Genomic DNA, 25148 nt, shown 5'->3' with positions numbered 1-25148 from the left:
AAGATCCTGGAGTAGAAACTAATATTAAATACATTCTAACAACAGCTGATCAAGCTTAAACGTGCTGCTGTTGTTCAGCCGCTGGTTTCCTCTTTCTGGTGCAAAGTGGGCCAAAAGCAAACTAGAGACACGGACTCGCGACAGAAAAGCCGATCAGCTGATCATTAAGCAGTTTCATGATCGAAGTAGCAGCAGGAGAGGCAGTCGCTTGTTAAGCTTAACGCAGGAATGCTTTACAAACATTCAGAGATGGACTTACAAACTTGCTTTACTTCTCTCGGGATAACTTTGTCGGAGATGAAATGCGGGGTTGCTAGCGAAGCTCCAAATGCTATCCAGACCACCGACAGGTCCCGCATGCCACAGCCGCTCTATCACGTGATGCATACTGCTCCGACGTGCTAACGTTCTGAGGTGAGTTACGGCGTGTTGCAAGTTTTGTGAGGTGCTTTCGTGATATTTAATGGATCGGATTACATTTTTTATTTTTCTCCGATATCCGATCCAGTAATTTAGGTCAGTGTCGGACCGATACCGATACGTAATATCGGATCGGTCCATCTCTAATTCCAGTGCACATGTTGCAGACACTGGATAAACCTGATGGTGAACGGCAGTCATGGCAGGCCTCCTGCCATCCCTACGAGATCGGAGATTGACTGTGTGCAGTGTCTTTCAAATTGTCTGGATAGAGAGCTGTCAGCCATGTCGTCCTGTAAACTTTGACTGCAAATCTGTAGGGCTTACTCCAAATAATACTGCAACTTGGCTTTGCAGAACATCAACTTGAATGGCACAGGCCATAGGACAAATCAGTCAAATGTGGAATGCTTGGAACAGACATAAGATAACCACTCTAGGAGTGTCTGTGCTCCCAGTTTGAACATAATCCACATAACCAACTCTGCTGCTCAACCCACTTACAAATGTGGGACCATTTCAGGGGACATAAACAAGCTTTGAGCAGTATAAGATTTGTTGCCAAGAAGCAAGAAATAGAAATAATTAAGCATACATTAATTTCCTTATATGTTAAGATATAAGTTTACTAATACAGTGGGATGCCAAAGTTTGGGCAACCTTGTTAATAATCATTATTTTCCTGTATAAATCGTTGGTTGTTACAATAAAAAATGTCAGTTAAATATATCATATAGGAGACACACACAGTGATATTTCAGAAGTGAAATGAAGTTGATTGGATTTACAGAAAGTGTGCAATAATTATTTAAACAAAAGCATGCAGGTGCATAAAGGGGCTGTAGGTTCTGAGAGGCTTGTGGTGAAGCTTACTGAACATTAAACATGTATATATGTCCTAAATATATATTGAAACATTATTTTTGACTGCAAAAAGCAAAGAATAAATGTAATTTAAATTGGACATGAGGTCCACCATAATTACAAGAAAATCATTTAAAGGCTAAGGAGTAGAAATATAAAGCTGTGTGATATGGTCTCATATTGCAATAAAAGCATACATTAAATATAGTGCATTTTCTGTAAATTCAGATATATACGTATAAAAAGTGTGCCGGTCCTGCGGGACAATGCCTGATATCACAGATTATCAGTCCAGCCCTGGCTACATATATTTTCCATCTGTAAATAATGGGTAAATAATATCGCCATGTGGGAAGTAAAGAAAAAGAAACAGCTTATCTTTAAAGCAAAGATAAATGCTACATAGCTAGCTTAAACAGTTACCACACATAAATCTTACATTTTGCTGACCTGGACATTTACATTGTATAGCCAGAAATGTTCCGGTAGTATTCATTTTCACATTAATGTTGTGCCATAACATAAAGTTGATCAAGTATTTTTTCAGTGTCAGGTAAAAGCAGGGATTTGTGTGATAGGGGCTGTAAGGCAGGGTTAGCTGGGTGTCTCATATGCTGTTGCTGAACTTGATGTTCTTGTGACAGCTTTAAATAAATGCTAGTTAGTGCATCTGATAGCACAGCAACTATCTGGCATTTTGACTAAGTTAAACTCGAAGATGTTCGGCTGGAGGGCAAAGGATCACATTACTGTTTTTACACAGCACAAAATGAAGAATTAAGTATAATATAAAACAATAGACAGTTTAATATCATCATCTGATATAATTTGTCATACTGCACCACCTTAAATATAAATGTACATTTTAATAATGTTTTAAATGTTGGAATTTTTCTATTGCGATAAGGAGCACTGAAAATAGTCATGAAGACTACTACACAAGTTTACCTCATAACTGGTTGAAACCAAACCTTTGATGCTGAATTTCACAATTTCGATGCTACACAATATGCGACAAATAACAATGTCATTTCCTTGCAGCTTTTGTTACGCTGGGGCTCTGAAACCACCACAGTAAAGTGGAGCAGAAATCACTGTTAAATATCTGATTTTTTTTCTTCAGCTGTGGGTCTGTATTTCTGATGATGCTAAATAGATCACTAAATATAAGAAGTGAACACCTTACCAACCTGTACTCAATGGGACATTTGTTTTCTTCGGACTGATTGAAATGAATGACATTTATGAAAAAAATAAATAATACATAAGTTCTGTCTCTTTTAATGAATTCATATTTTATTTTACTTCAGCTGGTCCACCTTGAAACAAGAACTGACAAAAATACAGTGACTGCTGTGACATAAAAAATGAAGTAAGCCCTGTTGATTTTTTTTACCATTCTGGCCCAGTATCCGAACTTCTCTTCCTTCTCGTTACTGCTGAGCAGACTTATTGTTTTCCCAATCTTTCTCAGTTCATCTGAGACTTGTTCAAGACCAAGGGACACCTCTGTCAGCTTGTCGCTGCTTCTCTGCAAAAGTTTTGTTTTTACATTTTAAAGAAAGTTATCAACAAATTTAGGCCACTGACTGCTACTACATTTGACACAATGGTTTGTTTCCATTGTGACTGAAATAAAAGGGTTTTCTACTAATATACAAACAAACATCTTGATCTCTTTCTCTAAGTAATTTCTCAAATGCAAGCTCAATGATTTTTATACTTCACTTTAAATAAATAGCCCTTTAAAGTGTAGCTAAAGTCTCACCTTTTCAGTCACAGATTGTGTTTCATCGGCACTTTCATCACAAACAGATGCACAGTCACTGGATTTTATTCCTGGGAGGATATAAGACAAAATGATTAAGGGTACACAATTAAAATGATAGATTTAAATGGCATGTAAATGCTAATGTTAATGTGTGGGTATTTTAACCATAACTAAAGATAAACCTGTTTTCATGAGTTTAGATAATCTCACCTCTAACACAGAAGTTGGCTTTGCACCATTTGTCTCCACAATTTACACTCAGGTTTTGCTCTTCATCTGTCTCATTGTGATGGGCTGCAGAGTCTTTCTCAATCAGATACATCATCACAATAGTCTCCAGGAGGCTGAGCAGCATCAGGGTAAAAGTCCCAATGCAGTAGATAGCTGAGGAGAGCAGACTATGTCAGTAATGTAATTTATTAATGCATTCAGTCAAATAAACCCCACTTTGTTACCTATAAGTGGAACCTTTTTTGAAGTGCTGGGCAGAATGTCATTCAGAATAAGCTGCAACACTGTGACAGCGAGCAGGACAGTGACCTTGAAGCTGAGTTTCTCGCCTCCAGCATCTGGGATCAGGAAAGAGGCCAAGTCCAGAACCAAGAAGAAGAGCACTGGAGAAATGAAATTGGCAATGTAGAGGACTGACCTCCTTCTCATCGTGATCTGTGCAATAAAATATAATAATAATAATAATAATAATAATAATAAAGAATTCCTTATTGCCTTTTAGCTGTTGTTGGTTTCTTGTGCTGCCTGCAATTGTGTCTCCTCTAAGAACTTATCAAATATGACCAATAACTTATAATAACATAAAATAATGTTTGTAATACAAGGACAAATGCTTTGCTTTAAAGTTTTATTGGATACAGATGTGTTTTTTTTTTTCCAGCATAGCAGGAGTAAACTTTGATAATCTTCTGTATGGAACAGCAAGTTTACAGTATAAGCCATGATGTGCTGAGGATGTGGTAAGTGGCTGCAGGCCTTTTTAGATTGTACTTAAAAGAGGGTTAGGAGGATAAAGAAATCTAGTACTTGTCCAATAAATGCTGTGTATGCTTCAGGGGGAACGAAACCACAAGGAAAACAACTTTTTTGCTGAGTTTTTAAAACCCTTTCAAAACAAACTGCAATTTTGTTTTCATTACAAATGTTATTAAAATGTGGCTAATGACTCAATTTCCACATCTGTGTTTCTGCTTTAACCTCCTAAGACCCAAACCCTTTCATGGCATGCATTTTTAATTTCTCTTTGCTATTTGGAAATCTTTGCAAAATTTAGTATTGTGGTCTAAACCTAAAATGTGATGTCCCAATATGTGGACGCCAGGACCTAAGAGGTTAAGAAGTACTTACCGTGTAAATAATTACAGTTTGATGTGGATACATAATGCTGGATTTGTTTGTGGCTGTCAAGTTCTCGAATGTCCACTCGTACTGGGTCCACATCATGCTGCGTGTCAAAGTTGTCATCGATTTATTGTTTTTGTTGTAAATTAATTCTATTTCATTATCTAAAATGGAATAGAAAAATAAATGTGAGCAGATGAACAAAGGACTATGTGTTGTGATATTTCATGGTTTATATATATGAGAGTACGAAAAACACATGTAAGTAGAACTTGATATTGACTCACCAGAATGCATGATAGACTTGAAGGAGATGTTGCACCTTTGAATGTCAAAGGGAAATTTGTAGACACGCATCCTGCAGGCAGTTGTCACCACCTGCTCATTTGTGTATTCGACCCCACCATACCAGTGAATTAAGAGATAAGGACTTTTAGTCTCTTTGTCCTTGTCTGTCCTGTATGAGAGCAAATGAAAACAGATTACGGCACAAAATATGGTACGCACATATAGTGTAGCGCAGGGGTCTCAAACTCCAATCATCGAGGGCTGGTGTCCTGAAACTTTTCCATGTGTCCCTGCTGCAACACACCTAACGCCACCGGTGGTGTTGTTGTCCACGAACCGTCTAGTAGTGAGTATTTCTGATATTTACTCCAGACCCTTAGATGTAGAATCAAGAGAGTGAGTAGGGGTTGGCTGCTTTCAACATGGACGATTCGCCTGGTTTCAGCGTTCCTGGTCAGGATAGCAGCAATGACGATTGTGATTATGTTATGAACTCAAAGACTGAATTCGTTCCCTTGAAAATAATAGGGGTCATATTTCTGAACTGTTTAGCTCCAGTACTGAAATCACCAATCAGGAGACAGTCAACTCTGATGCTGTGATCTAGTTCTGCCGTTAACGATTATGTTTTTGCTTCTGTTTGTGTTAATTTGGCATCTGACTCTACTGAAAACCCTGTTGATTCAATGTCAAAGACTGTTTCTAGTGGGGGAAGATGGGGAGTTCTGAATATCATTCCAAAACCCACTGTGCTTTTCAACTAGCAGAGTCCAAAGAGACAGTAATCCCCTCTGAGGCTGTTAACTCTGTTTTTTGCGTGACTGAACTTGCTGCCTCCGAGTCTAGGATTAGTTCCAAAGCAACCAGAGAGTTGTGAGGACTTAAAGTGTTAACCCAGAGTCAGTCTGTACTTCAGGGAGAAATGTGAATGCAGCATCTGGGAGCTCAGGCTCCGATGAGTTTTCCTCTCCACCACATAACTAAATTTAACACATTTGCTTTGCAGTCATGTACACTTAATGTGTGCCCTGAAACCAAGCTATGGATGTTTAAATCATGTTTCTGTAGACAATCCTGTTGTGAAAGTTTCTCTCTCTGGGGGAAGGTTCAAGGATTATGGGGCACCATTTGTAAAGTGAAACATGCTGAAATTAACGGCAACATTTCTCCACATTTAGCTCAAAACCTTACAAAAACATGTTTTTTCCAGTCTTTTTTTTACAACATTTAGTAAAATATTTGTAACTTTTTATATTTAAAACAAAATTTTAAATGTTAAATCTAAGTGTTAAATATTGCTGCTTCACTTCTTGCCTACCAGCATGTCCAGCGATTTAGCTGAAAACATCGGAAGATCTGTTTTGTCGGCCATCCAAAGGTTCAGCAGTAGTTCACCCTCAGCAGCTACAGTCTCCACTTCACAATCGCCACACCACCTGTACAGCTAAATCGCTAGGAAGGGAAGGAGCTGGCCCAAATGGTGGCCGAGCTGGCAGCCACACAGCAGGAGCAGGTGGTGGTGTTGCAGTGTTGGCGAGAAGAACTGCAGGACCAGGTCGAGTGCAGCATGCAAAGGATTTGGCGGCTCTGATCCAGTCCTGGTCAGCACCACGGCGACCCCCACTGATGTGCATGGGAGTGGAGAAGGTCTGGTCATTTCCGGCCCCCAGGATGCGACCAGCCAGGATGCAGCCTGTCCCCTCACCCATTCCCACTCCTTATGGGGGAGTGGCTGGGGCTCGGTAAGTGCCTGAACCCATCCCAGCTCCTCGAAAGAGGACCACGGAGCAGCCACCGTGTCGGCAACCTGCACAGCCAGAGACGGAGGAGGGTCCACGTCTGCCAGAGGTGGAGGAGCTGCGCAAGGGGCTTCTCCTGCTGGAGGCGGAGGCCACATGGTTGGCCCCCGGACCAACCTCGTAACTGCCACCACTGAATGAACACATTCGTGTTGATGGGCAGGGGCCGGGGGTGCCGACGGTCTGGGCCAGTCCCCTCTCCTGATCGCGGGGGGGAGCAGGTTCGGCCGGATGGCTCCCCGGCCTCAGTTGGGCGATAGGTATGTGGTGGGGCGTGGTCAGCGGTCCTGCTGCTGGGGAGGTGAACGCACCTGCAGGGCATCCGCAATTACACCTCACCGGGTTAAAGGTTTCTAGGTCCTGGATTTCAGTGTAGTTGTTGATGTGAGTTGGGCTGTGAGCTGCAGAGCTGCAGCTGACTGAGCGTGTTTGTAGCAGCAAACTTGATAAGTGTTAATAAAGATGCTGAAAAGCATGTATGTGTGGACATGTCTGACGTGTCATTATTACAGTCATATTGTACTCTATCCATAGTTTTCAATCAGACTCACTACTCTGACATGCAAAATATTACTCCATTGTGACCACAAATAGACAGTTGGTAGTAATGTAGGACAAAGGTGGTTGTTTGTTCATCTGTCTTGGCTCGTCTATCCATGGAGGAAAAACAAAGATTTGAAGAGAAACTGAATTTTGGAGACTTGTGATCCATATTCTGTTCCAGCAGCTTTATTTAAATCCCTAAAAGTGGTGACTTCTCTCGCAGAGCTCCAGTTCAGTTCCAGTTATATACATTTTCGATCTGGATGGGTAAACAATGCCACCATGGAACAGGTGAAGTACAAGAACTTGTTCATCATTGAAGCAAAGGTAAGCACTACATAACTAGCTCAAACACATTAAATCTTACAGTTTGTTGACCTGGACATTTGCAGTGTGGAAAAGTGCCAGAAAGTCCACACAGAATTAATTTGTCACATTGATGTTGTGTATTGCAAGTAAAGTTATTCAAGTATTTTTTCAACGCCAGGTAAATCATTCCTACAGTTTAAATGAGAAACCCCTAACTGCCTGGGTTACTGTGGAGGAGCAGGGATGGTGCAATTTGGCCTAAGGCAGGGTTAGGAGAGGTGTGTTCATATGTTGATGCCATACTTTACATCCTTCTGGCAGCTGTAAATAAACACAAATTAGTGCATCTGATAGCACATAAACTACATCAACTATCTGGCGTTAAACTCAAACAAGTTCAACAAGTAGACGGCAAAGGACCACAGTGCTGTTTTTGCCTGCCAGGTTGGCATGTCCCAGTAGCTTTGACATCAGGTGAAAACTATGGATAGATTAAGAATGGGATGTCACTCAAGTTCATGTGTGTCAAGGCAGAAGAGTGAATACTTTTGGCAATATTTTGCATGCAGAACCAGTCCGGTGGCGACCTGCTCCACATCAGGTACACCAGCAGCTTATGCAAACCACCTGGTCACACTTTTTCACATGCCTTCAGGAGTACCCATCATTCACATCACACCCATACCTCACTGCTTTGGCAGGAGCCTTGTCTTTCTGTCCTCCTATTCTCCCACATGTCCCTTGAAGACCTGAGGAACAGCCTCTATGTGCTCCTGTCATGACTGTTCCTCTTAGCAGTGCTCCACCCTCTCTTCACTGTAATAGCTCTTCCACTTTATCCCCCTTTTTCACCATGGGTCACACTGATTCCACCAGACTTCCTTTACTCTCATGTGATATCTGACAGTGTATTCCAGATAGGATGGCCACTCAGATGCAGATATTTTGTTACTTAATAGGCTGTTGTTGCATATGGACAAGCGCCTTATGTGCTTTAAAAAAAAAGGGTGCTGAGGCTTAGTGGTAAATGTTTACATAAGTTGAGAACTTCTTGCGAAGTTCTCATGGTCACATTTCACGTTTTGATTTTTAAGCTGCCACTGGCTCTGCTTTTCTGGAAGTAAGAAAACTCACCTACTTGTCCTCCTTTATGCTGTTAGGTCTAGGCGATGCTTATTTGAAAAGGACTGAGGCAAATTGGAAAATTGTTCTGTGGTCAGACAAATTGAAATTGTATATTCTTTTTCTAAAATCATTGACACAGCATATTCTGGACTAAAGAGAACAAGGATGGGTTGTTGTCAGCACTCAACTCAAAACACCTGCGTGTGGTATGGAGGTGCATTAATGCCTATGAAACTGACAACTGGGAGGCACTTTACTAAAGCACACTGCAAAATACTTCAAAATAATATTCAACAGACAGACAGCTAGAACATCAAGGTTCTGTGAGGCTGAGATTTATAAGAGTGATGTTTAAAAGCACAATGTCAATATTTAAGTTAGCAGTTGTTAATTCTAACCTTGTCTTGGCTATATTCCTTTTCAGTTTGCAATTCATTTGATAAATTAAAAAATATATACTTAGTCTTCATCATTAGTGACTATATGTGCATCTGTAAGTGTGGGTGCGTTTCCATATAAAATTTACCTTTCTTCAATAGTTATATCTGGCATCCACAAATTTGCAGCAGGAAATGTTATATTTTCAAGTCCACAGAAATTATCTGGGTTCCAAGATATGAACTGATTCCACCAATGCTACACAGGATGGTGTGAAAGAGAAGAAAAAGATACAAGCAGAGAAAAACAGAAAGAAAGGATTAAAAGAAATGATTATAACACATTTGAATTTCAACAACGGAAAATTGTGTATTTCCAAGAGAATACTCACATATTGAACCCAAATGTAAGAAACAAGGCTCTGGTCAGTTTTCCTCTGTGAGCAAAGAAAACAAACATATTGTTAGTTCAGCCAGGCTTCAAAGTTGATTTTCCACATGTGGGGAAGGAAGGGTGAGCAAGTCCCCAAAAATAGTCAAATAAAAGTTATGAAAGATAGGAATAAAAAAAATGTGTAAGAATGTGTAAACACTGAAAAAGTGTTTTAAAAGCTTAACACCCTTGATGTGTTGCACAGTTTAACACGTTGTGTGTGTTATTTTCAGAATCTACTTTTATGATACAGCATATAAACAAAAGTGGAGGCAGTACACTACAATGTTGACTGAATGTGGACGACAACATTTTCCAGTGGAAAAAGCTCATGATTTGTTTGTTTGTTTGTTTGTTTGTTTGTTTGTTTGTTTGTTTGTTTGTTTGTTTGTTTGTTTGTTTGTTTGTTTGTTTTAGAAGGGGACGTTTACAGATAAAAGAAAAAGAAACAAATATTCTGTCAGGTTTAATTAAAAAGAAAATACATAAATGTCAAAAAACTAAACAGTAAGGAAACTAATAGTCACACTGAAAACAAATCATGGAAAACAGAATTCAGAAGTCCAAAAAACACAAAACATTGGGTCAAAGACCCAGAACAATGACCTATTCATTATTTGAAAGGCAGCAACATTAGCCAGAACAACTTACCACATCTAAGATGGCTTTAACTCCCATAATATGGTATACGGGTGTAACATCACTGTAATTTTCCACAGGCCTTGTCATAATGTACATATCCTTGTCTTGGGTCAAGTTCAGGTGGTTAATAATGTCAACATATCTGCAGCTTTTAGTACTATTCTCTTCATTTTCTGAAATGATATAAAGACACATTGTCAATGAATATAAAAATGGTATAAAAACGCTAACTTTCATGCTCATCTTAAGCGCATCATAATCCATAAAAATTATGAACAGAATCGGTGACAAAGAGCAGCCCTGGCGGAGCCCATCAACCACCAGGAACGAGTCCGACTTACTGCCGGCTATGCGGATCAAGCTCTTGCAACAGTTGTATAAGGACTGAATGACCCGTAGCAATGGGCCAGACACCCCATACTCCCGGAGCACCCCCCACAGGACCCCCCGAGGGACACGGTCAAATGCCTTCTCCAAGTCCACAAAACACATGTAGACTGGCTGGGCAAACTCGCATGCACCCTCAAGTATCCTTGAGAGGATGAAATGCTGATCCAGTGTTCCACAACCAGGACGATGCTTTAAATATTTTAATTTTTTTATTGATACAGTATATAATGAAGTTGGGATCGAAAGCAATGATATGATGATCTTGGAAAAGCAAAATGTGTTTGGAACAACAGTGCATTCAGATCATAATTCTGATTGCATAAGCTGCCAGAGGGGATCTTAAAAAGAAAAAAAACTGAACCGTGGTCATTTCTATAAAGGCCTTAGTGTTGAACTGTTGTTGCAATATTTCACAGTAAATTAAACAGTAAATTTCACTGTTACATTTAGAGATTCTGTGCCTGAGTCCTGCTTTTTCCAAGCTGCACCTTGACAAAACCCTGCTTATCAATATAGCTATAATTTTATGCAACTATCTTCTCATAATATCCCATTAACTCATCTCACAATTCCCCTTCATTACAAATATTGATAAATTGCAGCCCCCAAATTTTTTTTGCAGAATTTTATTTGAAGCACTTCAGTTTCTTAGATTCTATGACTTGATTAAACAATACAGTGGCAGAAAAAAACATTTTAAAATGTATAAACTGAATTTCTGTGAACTGTTGAAGTGTTTGTTCATTACCTCTGGTAAAGGTCTCATTGAACATCTGTTGGTTATCTTCAGGCTCTATGCTGGAGGCATTTCCCCCTAGCAGAAAAAAGTACATTCAGTTCAATTTTATTTATACAGCACCAAATCACAACAGTCACCTCAATGCATTTTATGTTGTAAGGTATTGACACCACAATAATATAGAGAAAACCCCAACAATCAGATGACTGCCTTTGAGCAAGCACTTGGTAAGGCAGCAGTGGTAAGGAAAAACTCCTTTTCTGTCATGGCCCCCGTGTCTCACTGGCTGGTTCGGTGTTAGGCAACATGTTTATTTTTGTTTTGTTTTGTGCTCTCTCTCCCTCCCTCGCTCTCTCTCCTCTGTCTCTGCTCTTGCCTCTGGCCCACGCACCTGTGCTAATCATCACACCTGCCACTGATCTCCTGCAATCCTGAGCACTATTTAGAATGGCCGTTCTGTCCTACTCGTCGCTGGATTGTTGAGTAGCCTACGTTAGTCTACCCGGTCAAGCAGTATCTAAAACTGTGTGTTTACAAGTCAGTTTCTGATTGTGTTTCTTTGTAAATAGATTTTCCCTGGACCTGCTCCTGTAACCCTGTGTGATTGTTCCCAGGAGCAACTGAGTGGCAAAGCGTGCGGAGACATGAGTGACTGAAGAGGAGAGTGGTTTTGGAGAAGTGGAACATGTGTGTGGACATTCCCTTTTCCCTGTCACAACAGGTTAGGGGTGACGGAAGGAAGACAAGACAAAAGACACACTGCCATCAATAAATGCACAGCAGTGTATAAACATATAATAAAGAAAGAAACGCTCATAAACATCCTGTCTGGATTAGGTGACCCTAAGTCCTTCCAACGTTATGCTGCTATAAGTCTATGCTGCTGGGGGTTTCACATGCCACAGTATAAAACAACATTTTTTTGAAATTCAGGGATCTCAGTCTATATGGTTAGGAGGCATAACCATTGTGAATCTATTTCAAATACAACCAGGAACAGCCCTAAAAAAAAAACCTACAAAATTACCTCCAGCAGGCTACAGCATCATGTGCATGTGTTTCTGAACTGTCAGGAAGAGACTTCATGCACATTACATGAACTCCTTGAGTGATTCCAATGGTCAAATGAAGGCCTCCTGACTCTTTACATCTATGACATGTGCTCAGTGCAAGTTGTGCCAATTGTCAATTAATTAACCAACATCACTTTAACAAAATTAGAAATGCTTGCTTCAGAGCCTCATTTTTAATTGCTTCAATTTCTCCCTTCTTGTGACTTTTATTTTGTATACAAGGACTTGAGATGTGAGGAGAGGAGTTGAAGAGGAATCAGGAATGTACAAACTGGAAAATAAGAAAGGAAGCAAGTCATTTTTTTTACGGTTGGGATCAGAGCCGTCACAAAGCTTAAGTTAACTAAGCACCAACTTACGGCAGCCAAGAGCAAATAACTTCCTAAAACATTTTTTCATTAATCATGATTTTTTTTTTTTTTATTGATTTTGCATGTGTGAGATATGATTCGGATATTATGGTATATATGGATATGAATATATTATGGGGAATGTTTTTGTGTCTGTATAATACTGAGCTTTAATTTTTATTAAAGTGATTCTCAGTCGGTCACTGTGGCAGGGTGTAGTGTCAGGAGAGGCTGGTTGTCACAGCCGGCAACCATAATTTAATCATGCCCACCCTATGGCATTTTCAAATGTATACGCTTTGGAGAGCGTTTTCCTTAACGAAAACGCCGTCTCAGCGAGGAAGGAAAGCCAAAAAAGAGAGAAAAAGATGGACATGGCCTTAAGGTTTTCCCCGCATGCCAGATCTCACTTCAACCCTTGACTTTACTCATTTTCCTTTTTCACACCTTGGCTCATGTAATGAGACGCATGATCAATAATGGGTAAATGATCTTAAGGGAGAACTCCCACAACAGACCTGGGACTCTCCACCATTTGGTTTTAGAATTAAAGAAGCTTCTCGGATGAAAGGTGAACCACCTTCAAGAATCTTACAGAATTTCAGTAGCTTTTCTTTCCAAGCACCTTAGAAAACTTTTATGATTGTGTTATAAGGATGAGCTTTGAAGTGGACACAGGTGTTAGGTTTTGTAGTGTTAAAAGCTAACCTTGAACAGTCTTTTGAGGAGTTTAGCAAGTTTAAGACCAAGACATGTTTTTGACAAAGGATCCAACCCTAACATAGCGTCTTATCAGCTAATAAAGTGAGTTCAGCCCAGGATTCAAGGAGGCTTTCTGTAAAAAGGGAAAGACCATCTCTGAATCGAAGAGGAGGCATAAGGGTACATCTTTCACCATCTTACAATGCTGTTATTGCAGCCATTTCTCAAGTCTGTGAATGGTGCTGATCAATTGTCTTTGATCAGTGGTTGTTGATCAATGTCATGAACATTTTCATATTAATGACCAAGAAATTGACCTCACAATTCATTGTTGGCCCATGGTGTTAGTTTCAGTCATTATGCAGATGTACTGTTTAAACTGCATTTAGCTGAGACTAAAGAAGTCATTTGGATAAGTGATGAAACTTGAAAACGCTACATCCAAATAAACATAATCAACTTTTTGGGAGTCCTCCATGAAGTTTTCCATCCCTGAGAGAGTGAGTCAGAAGAGAGCGGCGAGCAAACCATCATGCAGCTCGGTTAGGCTCGGCTGTCCATTGGGAAGAGACAGATACCTAACTTCTGATGAGTGTTTCTACTGTGGAATGAGATGAAGTTTTGTCGAACTGCCTCGTGTGCCAGCAGGTTAAGCCCAGCAGTAACTTTAGAGATACTGGCGGGCACAATAAATGATGACATATGTAAAATGTAAGAAGTAGAGTTGGACCGATCCGATATTACTTATCGGTATCGGTCCATCTCTAGTAAGAAGTGCAAGTTTCATGTCCAATCTGTTTTCCTTTGTGGGTTTCATGAATAAGAAGGGTCAATTAAGGGCAGAGCCAGCCAAGGTCCAACCATTGGTTGAGTGAGTTCCTCTCAAAAGCAAACAACTTCAACACTTTTTGGGCTTTGCTCCTTTTTACCAACGATTTATTATTGGTGAGTATTTGGATTTTTGCGAGATTGCCTTGCTGTTCACCCACTTAGCTCCTCAAGGTTGCCTTCCACTGGGATAACTCGTTTTGACAAAGCTTCGACGCCCTGAAACAATGCTTCGCTTCTACTATGATCCTGGTTCATCCTGAGGAACCATCCTGGGCTCTCATTTTTTACTCAGTTTAGCTTTACCATAACCCAGGGGTGGGCAACTCCAGGCCTCAAAGGACGGTGTCCTGCAGGTTTTAGATGTGTCCTTGATCCAACACAGCTGATTCAAATGGCTAAATTACCTCCTCAACATGTCTTGAAGTTCTCCAGAGAGGTAATGAACTAATCATTTGATTCAGGTGTGTTGACCCAGGGTGATATCTAAAACCTGCAGGACACCGGCAGGTTTTAGATAGCAGGTTTTATAGGTTTTAATAACCTATAAACCAGGTTCTCTCAATGTGAAGCCTAATACTTTGTCTTGAAAATTTTCTTTCGATGAGTCTGTGAAGGAAGAGACCATTTTGCTTCCCTCATGTGTAATCCGATCCCTCACCCAGGAGATTAAGTCACTCATCCGGGATGTCCAGCAAGCAGAGCCAGAGTAGGAAATGGACCACCTAACTGTAACTATCTAACTTATCTGCCATTAAAGGTGAGGTTTTCAGTACTCTTGTGGACTGCAGATGACCCAGTTCCCCTTGATCAATCTCTGTCTGCCTCTGGCTCCTGGGAGCCATTATTTTGGATTCCCACCTTTATTTTCAAGTACATTTTGTGACACACACACATACACACTCCCCACTTGTCACTCTCTCCACCTCTCTCTCTCTCACACACACACATTAACATGAACGCACGCACACCACATAAAGATTGTTGATTTATGTACCTGTCCATTTTTACATTTTTGTGTTCCAGGTGCTGCATATTTTTGTTTTTTTTATTAAATAAGTTTTGAAGTGTTTTTTCATTACCTCTGGTAATAGTCTCATTGAGTGTCTGTTGGTCATCTTGCAGCTCTACGCTGGAGGCATTTCCCCCTGACAGAAAAAAGTACATTCAATTCAGTTTTATTTATATAGCACCAAATCACAGAACAACATTCACCTCAATGGACTTTAAATAATGACCCTACAATAATATAGAGAAAACCGCAACAATCAGGTGACCGCCTGTGAGCAAACACTTGGTGACACTGAATCAACCTAGGGACAGTCTACCTCAGCATTATGTGTAGAAAAAGACAAACAAACAAACAAAAAAACTGTCATATACATTTAATGTTTAGTCTGATTATCTCATAAAGATTTGCTGTAGTATGATATAATGATTTGATAAGGGACTAGTTGTGTTTTGACAAATGCATACAATTAAAACATTCTCGAGCAATTTTTAGCTGTTCCTCTCACAGATTTCATTCTTATTACAAGCAAAAACACTCAGTGTAAGTGTTTTTTAATTTCAAGTGTAATATGACATTTAACATGTGTAGCTATTCTGTCTTATTTTATCTTCATGAGATAAAGATTTATAGGTGTATCAATGCTTAGTAATCAGTATTATTAACAGTAATAAAGGGCCCGATGCTTGGTTGGGATAAAAGATTCTTTATGAAGGAAAGGAAACATTCCTTTTTTCAGCGAATGATCACTTCAGTGAGAAATTAAAATATGATGGGACAGGATGAAAACTAATTTCAATGTGCCAAACATTTAATTTCAGTTTTTTCCTATTTATAATTGCTGCTTTGGTGCTGAAGATATTTTTCATGACTTGTTATTTTAGATGCACGAAACAACATAGTAAAATCATGTTGGGCACAATTTAAAATGCAGTTTTGATAGTGCTTTTGAAGAATGTAGTTTAGCGCAAACCTATTGAATAATTTTTATATCATAACCTAAGCATGAGGAAAAACATAATCCAGAGAGAATCAACTTTTGAAAGTTTGGGGGGCGGAGCCCAAAGGAGGACGGGTTACTGATGTTATTGGTCACTTTGAAAGACACTTCAGGCTACATCATTAAACTGAGTTACACTGCAGCAGTGTTGTCTTAATTTGGAAAAAAAGATTGCCGAATTAATAATTAACAATTATTGTTTGCTGTGTAACAGTGGAAATCCTGACAACAATCACTGGATTACATTACTGCTGAAGAAACTGTTTAAATCAAAGGATTCTAAGGCAAGTTCTGAAGCCTCTGCACTGCTGTCCCTGTATTATATACTGTAGCTTTTGGGATTTAAAAAATAAAACATTTAAACAGCAAAATTTAAACCTGCCAACAAAAAGTTGCTCAATCTCCAGCAAGGACATGTTACAGCACATACTGTTGTGTTTTTGCTCGCAAGTTATTGTTCCCCTAAAAAGCTCCAGGGGATGAGGGAAAGTAACAAAAGGTTTCCAGGTTGAAAAAAGGAGACAGGGAGGTAAAATGGTTAAATTAACAGGTTTTATTAATGTTTCTATTAATAAAAGAAAGAAAACAACAAAACTGTTGATAAACTGAAAATAAGCCAAAAAGGGTCGATACCCAAATACACTCCTCTCTGCACAGAAGGAGCAATTAACCACCACACACATCGCTCACTAGCTGCAACCCAACAAGGCTTTCTGGCACTAGAGCTCACTTTTCTCTGGCCTTAAGTATTCTTAATTGCTGATGGGAGTCAGCTGTACAAAAAAGCTGGCTCCTAAGGCAGGAGATATGGCAGAAGACACCCACATAAGGTCAATTTCAGGAGGAGGGCCTGCTAGGGCCGCAATAGTTATGAAATAAAAATAATTCCATGTAAGTGCACTTGAATTCTCTGCACATCATTTATGATCAATATAAAGAAATGGAGGCAGGAGGGTAATTCATTCTTAACTTTACAAAATGCAAGAAAGAATGATCATTCCCCTCTGACCACTGCAGAATTTCCTGAACACTTCTTTTTTTTTCTCTTGAATACCTCTTAATAGGAATTAAGCATAACTTAATCTCTGTCTGTAGTTGTCATTAGGAATTAGTATTTGGATGTCCAATCATCCACAGCAGATTTAGAGGGCTGTAGAAACCACAATTTTGTAGGCAGGAAACAGATATTGCTTTTTATATACAAAGTGTATAATACTAAATCTTTACAAATATCAAAATCAGGTAAATGGCTAAATCTTGGACACAAAACACACACACATACACTACAAAAATTTGCAGGTACATAGATGACCAATCTTAATAAACTTTTCTAGAGCAAGAACGTTTCTTTTATTATATCCAAAACTTGTAATGCTCTGCTTTCTGGTTTCTCCTTATCTTTCATTTTTACAATTTAATTGTAAAAATGAACATTGCATCACATTTCTGAAATACGCATATTTGTATTGTGTTGGAAGCAGAGCAAGATTTTATAATTCAATTTATAATCCCTTGTGCCCATGAGAGATAGTACCCTGAGTGATGGCAGCACATAATATACATGTTGCAATCATCTTTTCTTCTTAACCAGAATAAAAGCCTTAAATGGTAAAGCAGCAGAAATTATAACCTGTATGAATTTTTAAAAATTCAAAAATTAAATGCACTTACCCATGAAGAAGAGCAGGAAGAAGAAACCTGTAATCATTGTGGCTTTGAAAGATCAGTGATGATCATCGCTCTCTCTGTGGGCAGGAGATGATTCCTGCTCTATTAATGTAATGGCCTAGAAGGGGGCAGGGCAAATATAAAGACCAATCATGGTTTTATCCCAATATCAATCCTAAGACCAGTGTCTTAGGCAATAGACAGAGCAATTAAACTAAGTGAAAATCTTAAATGCTACAGTTAAAAAGCTTGTGACCAGCATTGCATCATGTATCACACATACATAAGTGTCACAGTGGGGCCAAAAGTCTGACAAATCACAGGTTTGAAAATATAATATGAAGACAATTTTGTATAAAAACAAAAGTTAAATCATAAAATTTGGTTTGTCTCAATTTATATGCAAATGAGACCAAAATTGTTAGTCCCTATTTAAAAAAAGAAAAAGAAAACAAACAGGGTCAGTATTACTAGCCCCCTGAAAAAGTGGCAAACCACTGCTGTGCAATTATGTGCTTTAACTTCGTAATGCTCAAAGCTTGTAAAATCAAGTTAAACTTGAGGATTATCTTCCAGTTTACAATTAGTATAAAACAGCAAAAAACTGTTTTGAGGATGCATCAAGCTGACAACAAAAGAAATCAGTTTAGAAATAACTATTGATGCTCACAAAGCAGTAGATGGATATACTGTAAAAAGTTACACAGCATTTCCAAGTGTCAAGAACAGGAATGAGAAGAATCATCAAGAAATTCAAAGAGAGGCACACAGTACAAAAGAAGCCTGGCAAAGGTAGGAAGTCAAAATATTTTAAAGACTGGAAAGAAAACTAGTTAGAAGTATCTAAAAAAAAAACCCAGAACAACTGCCAAGGCACTAGTGAGTGACTTAACCATCTTGGGAACTGTAGTTTCAGAGAAGATCATCACTAAACCCAGCTAAGGACAGCCTTTATATTAAGCATACTGGAAGCATGTGCTTTGGGCAGATAGGATGAAACTAGAGCTCTTTGAAAATACTTACTAAACTACTAAAGGGGACGGTGGAAGTTTAGTGATGCAATAGAACGTATAAAATGTGAATTGATTTTTATTATTAATATTATTGTTTCAAAATGATATGACAGATAACAAGCTTAGGCAACAAATGGACACTGACTTCTTGCACTTTATAAGAAGTAACTTGATATAAAAAAAAACAGGTTTTTTGGAAGAATCCAAACATATGACACATTAAGATGCTAAAGCATTTGACCATCGACAAATACAAGACTCATGTTCATTGTTTGTGTTAGATGTTGATGTAAAACAACACAATATCTAGGAAATCATTTACTGCACTGGCTCGGGTAAAATCAGGATGTGGGTAAATGCTTTTACATGTTTGCATCTTAATTTTAGCATATCGAGACTTTAGAAGTGGTTTGAGAGAGACCACAACAAGTGTTCCATCAGCATAGGGAGTGACTGGAAAAGCTGAGAAAGTTACTGACAGTGTAGGTTTTCAGTCATCCCAGTCATTGTAGTCCGAAAAGCTTGGAAAGAAATTTCCTGAAGATGTTTCACACTTTATCTAAGAGGCTTCTTCAGCTATAAAACTGAAAACGTTCATATTATTAACATAATAACTCAATTTGTCTTCTACTGGTAATTTTCATGTTCAGCGTGTATTGACACCAGAACATAAATGCATGCACTTTAGTGTCAGCTTTACGCAGCTTAGGGTTCAATTCTCTCATAAGAACAAAAAGAAAACAAAAAAAAACAATATACTTTCCTCCTTTTTTTTGTGGACATTATCACTAAGGCTACGTCCACACACACACGGGTATTTTTGAAAACCCAGCTTTTTCTATGCGTTTAGGGCCTTCGTCCACACGTAAACACTGTTTTGGATCACTGAAAACAGAAATTTAAAAAAAAAAACATTTTAAAAAAACACCTGTGTCTTTGCGTTTACATGTGGATGGAGATATTTTTTAATCCTTCAGAAAGCCCGGAGAACTATTGCTCAAGAATGTTTGGAAAATCACAAGACAGCCTATACCCCTGGAGGGAATATAAGAAAATATAAAGTAACGAGAGATCACTTAAGCGTTTTGCACAGTACTATATGGAACTAATCTAGCTGATGTGTTCCCAAAGAGTGACTTGTACTGAGTAAAAAATCAGTATGCTCCACAAGCTAGTGTTATCTCCCTTATTAACATTTTTCAGATGCAAGTTTATTGCACATTTATTTGTTTTGACATCATTCAATGAAACTTCAAAAAGGGATCAAAAGACTGTGGAAAATAGATACAGATACAGCTCAGTGCACGTGAAGGCACCAACGAGAGCTAGTTGATTTTGCACAGTTGTCAAGCAAAGCAGCACAGCACCAAATTTAAACTTTGGATCTTTTTAGTTGCCCTAAAGGTGTTTTATTGATCAAAACTTTTGTACTTGTCTTTAAACAAGTTAATTTTATACCTTAAGTTGGACATTTTTAACATGGGAGTATCTTCTGTGTGTCTAATGAGGCACACAGATCTGTTGGTTGTGCAATAAATACACAAAGACATACCAAGAAATGAGAAGAAAAGAAGCTTTTATTTCAACAGTGTTATGTTACTGTATATGTTTTTAGAACCAGATGACAGGAGTTTGATTTCATCATGCTAAAACATGAAGTGTCTGTAAATGCAGGATTTACAACAGGAACTATATTTTCTTTATATTCCAACAAATAAGCTGGTAACTTAATATGTTCTTAGAAGTGCTACACTTGCAATAAATTATAATTTAAACGTGCAGCCAGTAATTTTTATTTTATTTTACTTTAATAGAAAATGATTCTGTATTCATAAATATACATAAAATACTGTGAAGTTACAAATTCCTACCAACCAATGCATTCTGCTAAATGTAAAACTAATGTGTTAAATATATATAGGAGCGATTCTACAATTTGTGTAGATTGCTATGCTCCTCCGATATATTTAAATACAGTAACTGGGAAGGACATTTCCCCTCCACCTAATCACACTTTCACATTTTATATGGAGGTACGTTTAAATCTAGAAGTCCAAAGTGATTGTTACTGACTGGCCTGCACAAAACCCTGAGTTAAATCCCACTGACAATCTGTGGGGTAAACTAAGACCAAGATCAGAGCCAGAAGACCATCAAGTCTGGGGAGCTTGGGAGGTTTGCCAGAGAAAAATGGGCTGGGAATGTTGAGCAGACGTGTGTGAGACTTGTAGAAAACTACAACAAATTACCTCAGGAGGTCAGGTGGGGGGTTCATAATTTTAACCATGGTTTTTGTTTTTTTTGTGAAAAACTGTGTAGCTCTGTGTACAAAGTAAAATAATGTAACCATCTAAAAAAATATATAAAAAAAAACCAAAACAAACTAGGGTGTTTGGAAAAACTGTGCTACTTAATTCTGAATTATTATTAATATTAGTATTAGTAGTAGCAGTAGCAGTAGAATTTCAAAAGTTAGCTCAAACAAACAGACATCTTGCATTTTTTTAAGAGGATAACAGAACTTCCTGTAACCATCCAAACAACCATTGAAGAGCATTTATGATACATTAAAATGTAAAAGTATTTGAATTCACAACAACCACTCAAGGCTGATGTTCATGCTGTGTGTTTGAGATATTTATGTAAAGCGACTTGAAAACAGCAGTAATTGCAATATATAAATGTTCATAATGTATCTGGGAAGTCATTTCCTCACAATCTCGGGTAAAATCAGGATGTGGGTAAATGCTTTTACATGTTTGCATCTTTATTTTCAGCATATTGAGATGTAATAAGTGGTGTGGGAGAGACCACAGCAAGTGCTCCATCAGTAGAGGGAGTGAGGCCGTGTTTGGAAAAGGTGAGAAAGTTTATTGACAGTGATTTCTTTTTGTTGTTGTCTACTGTCTGTCTATCTGTTCAGATCTTTTGTAAGTCCCGTGTATGTTCTCCTGACTTCTTAAGTCATTTTCCATGTTGTTCCTAGGTTTTTGTTCTGGACTTTGTCTGGATTTGTTTGGATTTGCCAGGTTCCACTCATGCTGTCCTGACAACCTTTGTTACCTGGTTAAAGGTAAGTGTTTTCCAAGATGCCTTTGTGTTCTCCACTTGTGATATTTTCAGTTTTCCCAGACAATTAATCTTCACCCCTGTTATCTAAATACCATCTACAATCTCCTGCTACCTTTTAGTGCTGATATTTGTTGTACCTCACACGTACGTTTGCAAATGTGTACAATTCTGCCTTGATATTTTACCGCTTATCTCCTCTCATTGATATCAGACCCAAAGGTATTGTCTAAAACCCTCCAGTCTTGCCACTATCATTTCATTATGGCTGTTAAGTGATAGTACTACAAATGTGTGATCTGGTGTAACTGATATTGTGATAAACAGCTCTGAAATTCATATATCTGTCCTCTGTTTTCCTCATTCTCTCTCTCCATCACATTTGCTTCATAGTTCAAATTAATCTTTGTTTCATATTGTCTGTAGCTCCTCTCCATTTATGGTGGGCCAGTAGTGACAGAATTAATTAATTTATATGCCATAAAATAATTAATTAAATGTTTCATTGGTTGATTACAATTTCAAACATATAAATGATTAATTAACTATGTCAATAATTAATTAAATGTGTAATTAATTAAAATAAAATTTTAATAGAATAAATAAAAAAAAGAATTTACTAAACATTTTAAACAAAATAAATGTGCTTTTAAGTAATTATTGAAATATTGATTCAATTAATTAATTCCACTTTTAATTAATTAATGAAATATTTAATAAATTATTTAATGGCATATTTAATTGATTCATTTTGTCACTCCTGGCCCTCCATACACTCTAAGGTCGTGCCCCAAATTTCCAGAAACAAAGCGCCTCAACACCAGGGCGGGGAGTCTGATTTGACCCTATTCTGGATAGCTGTTCTAATTGCTCTAATACAGACTAAAGAATACGAAAAATTGCAACAGCAGTTTGAGTTTTTAGCTGTTTAACATGACCTAAATATTATATGTTAGGCATTTGTCTGTTATAAGAACTCAAGTAACTTCTCAAAATTTAAAAAAAAAACTGAAATATTTAACTTTCCAAAGTAAGCATGACCACATTTACACAAAGCTCCAGTGGTGTGGAGATGAGAACGATATTGAGCTTCTCTTTCCAGCTCTCAGATTAAAGAGTAAGGCAAGTTATGGTAAGTCTTGAGGAAATTAATGTATGTAAACATGGACCTGTGTGTAGGAGCCGAGTCCACATAGAATCGGTCACCCATACAGAGTGTAGAGGGGTGACATTCATTCACATTAAACTCTACCTTATGTCAGCTTTATTCGTACCTTTCCTATGGCCAGTAGTTGTACTAAAGGTACTCTCACTGTTTTAATTATATAGAAATGTAATTTCTACTCAGTTTTCCAGTTTAAGAAAATCAAAGATAAAAACAGAGTAACTATTGTGATATTGTTTTAGCTTCCTGTCTTTCCCAATCTGAATGACATCACTGGGAAAAATATTCCAGGGAACAGCTAATGATACTGCCTGGAAAAGCTTTTTAAAAGGAAGGAAGATCGCTACAGGGAATGACAGATTTCTCCTGTTATGGAAGTTTGGAAATGATGGAATAGAAGGTTAAAACAATTATTACATTGTCATGTTACTAAGTCTTGGACCAAAGGTTTTAACTTTTGTGATATCGCAATGTGTTCATTTGGATTTGAGATGCATTTCCTGCTCAGGCTCTATATTTAATCATGCTGAAAAAATCTTACATTTATTGAGTTTTGTACATATTTGTCATACACAGCTCCTAATTACAGCACTTCTTTCAGTTTGATGTCTGGACTTTCAACTATTACAACAACTTGATTCTTTCATTCTTCCTCCACCATTTTGTTTGCCTCTGTGCTTTGGATTGTCCTGTTGCGTGACCCCACTTGGTCCGAGCTTTAGCTCTTGGACATGTAGCCTCTCATTTGACTCTAGAATGCTTTGGTACACAGGAGAATAGGGCTGCAGGGGCTGATTATTTTAGCAGCCAAGTATTCTATTGATTCCATCGAATAATTAGATAAGACTTTTTTTCTTGTTAATGATCAAATATTCAAAATTTATAATTATCAAAAATAAATGTTACAAGAGAAAAAAATACCAGGCTTCTAGAATAAAAGTCCTTTATCAAAGGAACTAAACCTTCAATGTATGGGTAGGGTGTGGTTTTGGCTCAGCTGTACGGAGGAAAGATGGAAGAAGAGCTTCGGGGTTCAGTGCCAAGGAGATGCTGAGTGGGACAGATGCTGCACATCATCTCATCAATCTCTCTTATTTATGCAGAGGATGCCGGGGCCTACAAGCTCCTTTGAAACACTGATAGTGGCTGGTGTCGCTGCAACAACCTCACAATTGTGCAAGCAGAGACTGAACGTTCACAGCCACCTCTGTGGAGAGGTGCATTAGCATCGAAGTGTTTGCTCATAGGGTGTCATCTAATTATTGGGGTTTTCCCTGTTTTCTCTGTATTACTGTACTACTATTGTATAAATACAATTGAATTAAATTGGTTTTTGCAACCATAATACATGGTGTAATGTACTTTTTAGAAAGAAGAGGCTTTCCCCTGGCCGTCTTTCCAAACAAATCATACTTCTTCAGGGTTTTTCTAATTGTAACTTCATCGAATCCTGATGGGGTAACACTTGTCGAACAGGAGACTGTTGGAATGTAACTTATGACAGAAACAGAGATAAGCATTACTTACTGTTTCATGTTTGAGCCAAACAGCAGCCCCATGGAGTGAAAAATGAAGCCAGAGCAGATGGCCTTTTGAGCCTGCTACAAAAGTGACTCTTTCTACATAAACTATGAAATACCCAAGTTTACAGTAGAAACAACTAGTTTACAGCCTGATGCAACAATGGTTTTAGTGACACAGTGTTGTGTTGAAAAACTGGAGAAAGAAACCAAATTTACTCTCTAAACTTTCAATTAAATTAAATGCAGGTTTACTTGCATAACACAAAATCAGAAAAACTGTTTCCTCAAAATGCTCTGTACTATAAGGTAAAGATCCTACAATAATGCAAAGAAAGCAGAGAAAACCTCAACAATCTTATGACATCGTATGAGGAAGTACTTTGGCAGCAGTGGGAAGGAAAAACTCCCTTTTAACAGGAAGAAACCTGTCACAAAACAACTGTGTGCAGGCAAGTAGTGATGTGTCCTGTGTGTCGAAGCGTCGAATCGTGTGTTGGGTAATCTCGGGGGCGTTTTTGTGAAGCGCGTATCGAGGCTTGCCTTGATTACGTATGCAGTGACGTTCGAGGCCTCGCGGGCAGTCCGTACCACGTGACTGATTCAGGGACTGGTTCACCAGTTCGCGCCAGATTCGAAATAAAATGGGCAGAAAAACAGCTGATTCCCCATCACACTATGTTGTGGAATTGGATTAC

At 38.3% G+C, this 25148-nt stretch overlaps 1 protein-coding gene across 1 annotated transcript; it reads right to left on the bottom strand.

Moving 5' to 3' along the window:
- Nucleotides 1-2590: 2590 nt before the first annotated feature.
- LOC146663885 (5-hydroxytryptamine receptor 3C-like) lies at nt 2591-17723 on the bottom strand. The gene is made up of 12 exons (XM_085416830.1): nt 17687-17723; nt 15089-15154; nt 11063-11128; nt 9934-10097; nt 9242-9286; nt 8999-9108; nt 4696-4865; nt 4415-4572; nt 3511-3721; nt 3266-3439; nt 3053-3123; nt 2591-2815 (listed from the first exon to the last, which is right to left on the bottom strand). The coding sequence occupies exons 1-12, from the start codon at nt 17721-17723 to the stop codon at nt 2591-2593; spliced, it is 1497 nt and encodes a 498-aa protein (XP_085272956.1).
- Between the last annotated feature and the right edge of the window lie 7425 nt (nt 17724-25148).

This window comes from Rhamphochromis longiceps, linkage group LG8 (genome assembly GCF_057381845.1).
Source record: "Rhamphochromis longiceps isolate RC_006_pf linkage group LG8, R_longiceps_female_GT1.1, whole genome shotgun sequence".
In the NCBI taxonomy this organism is placed as follows: domain Eukaryota; kingdom Metazoa; phylum Chordata; class Actinopteri; order Cichliformes; family Cichlidae; genus Rhamphochromis; species Rhamphochromis longiceps.
Note: the sequence above shows the minus strand (reverse complement) of the source record. Positions and strands in the feature narration are given on the sequence as shown.

Coding starts and splice junctions, on each gene's coding strand:
- LOC146663885 (XM_085416830.1), bottom strand. CDS start 17,723: ATGATTACAGGTTTCTTCTTCCTGCTCTTCTTCATGG. Junction 9,109..9,241: donor CTTACATTTGGGTTCAATAT/GTGAGTATTCTC, acceptor CATCCTGTGTAG/CATTGGTGGAATCAGTTCAT. Junction 3,440..3,510: donor AAAAAAGGTTCCACTTATAG/GTAACAAAGTGG, acceptor TGCTCTCCTCAG/CTATCTACTGCATTGGGACT.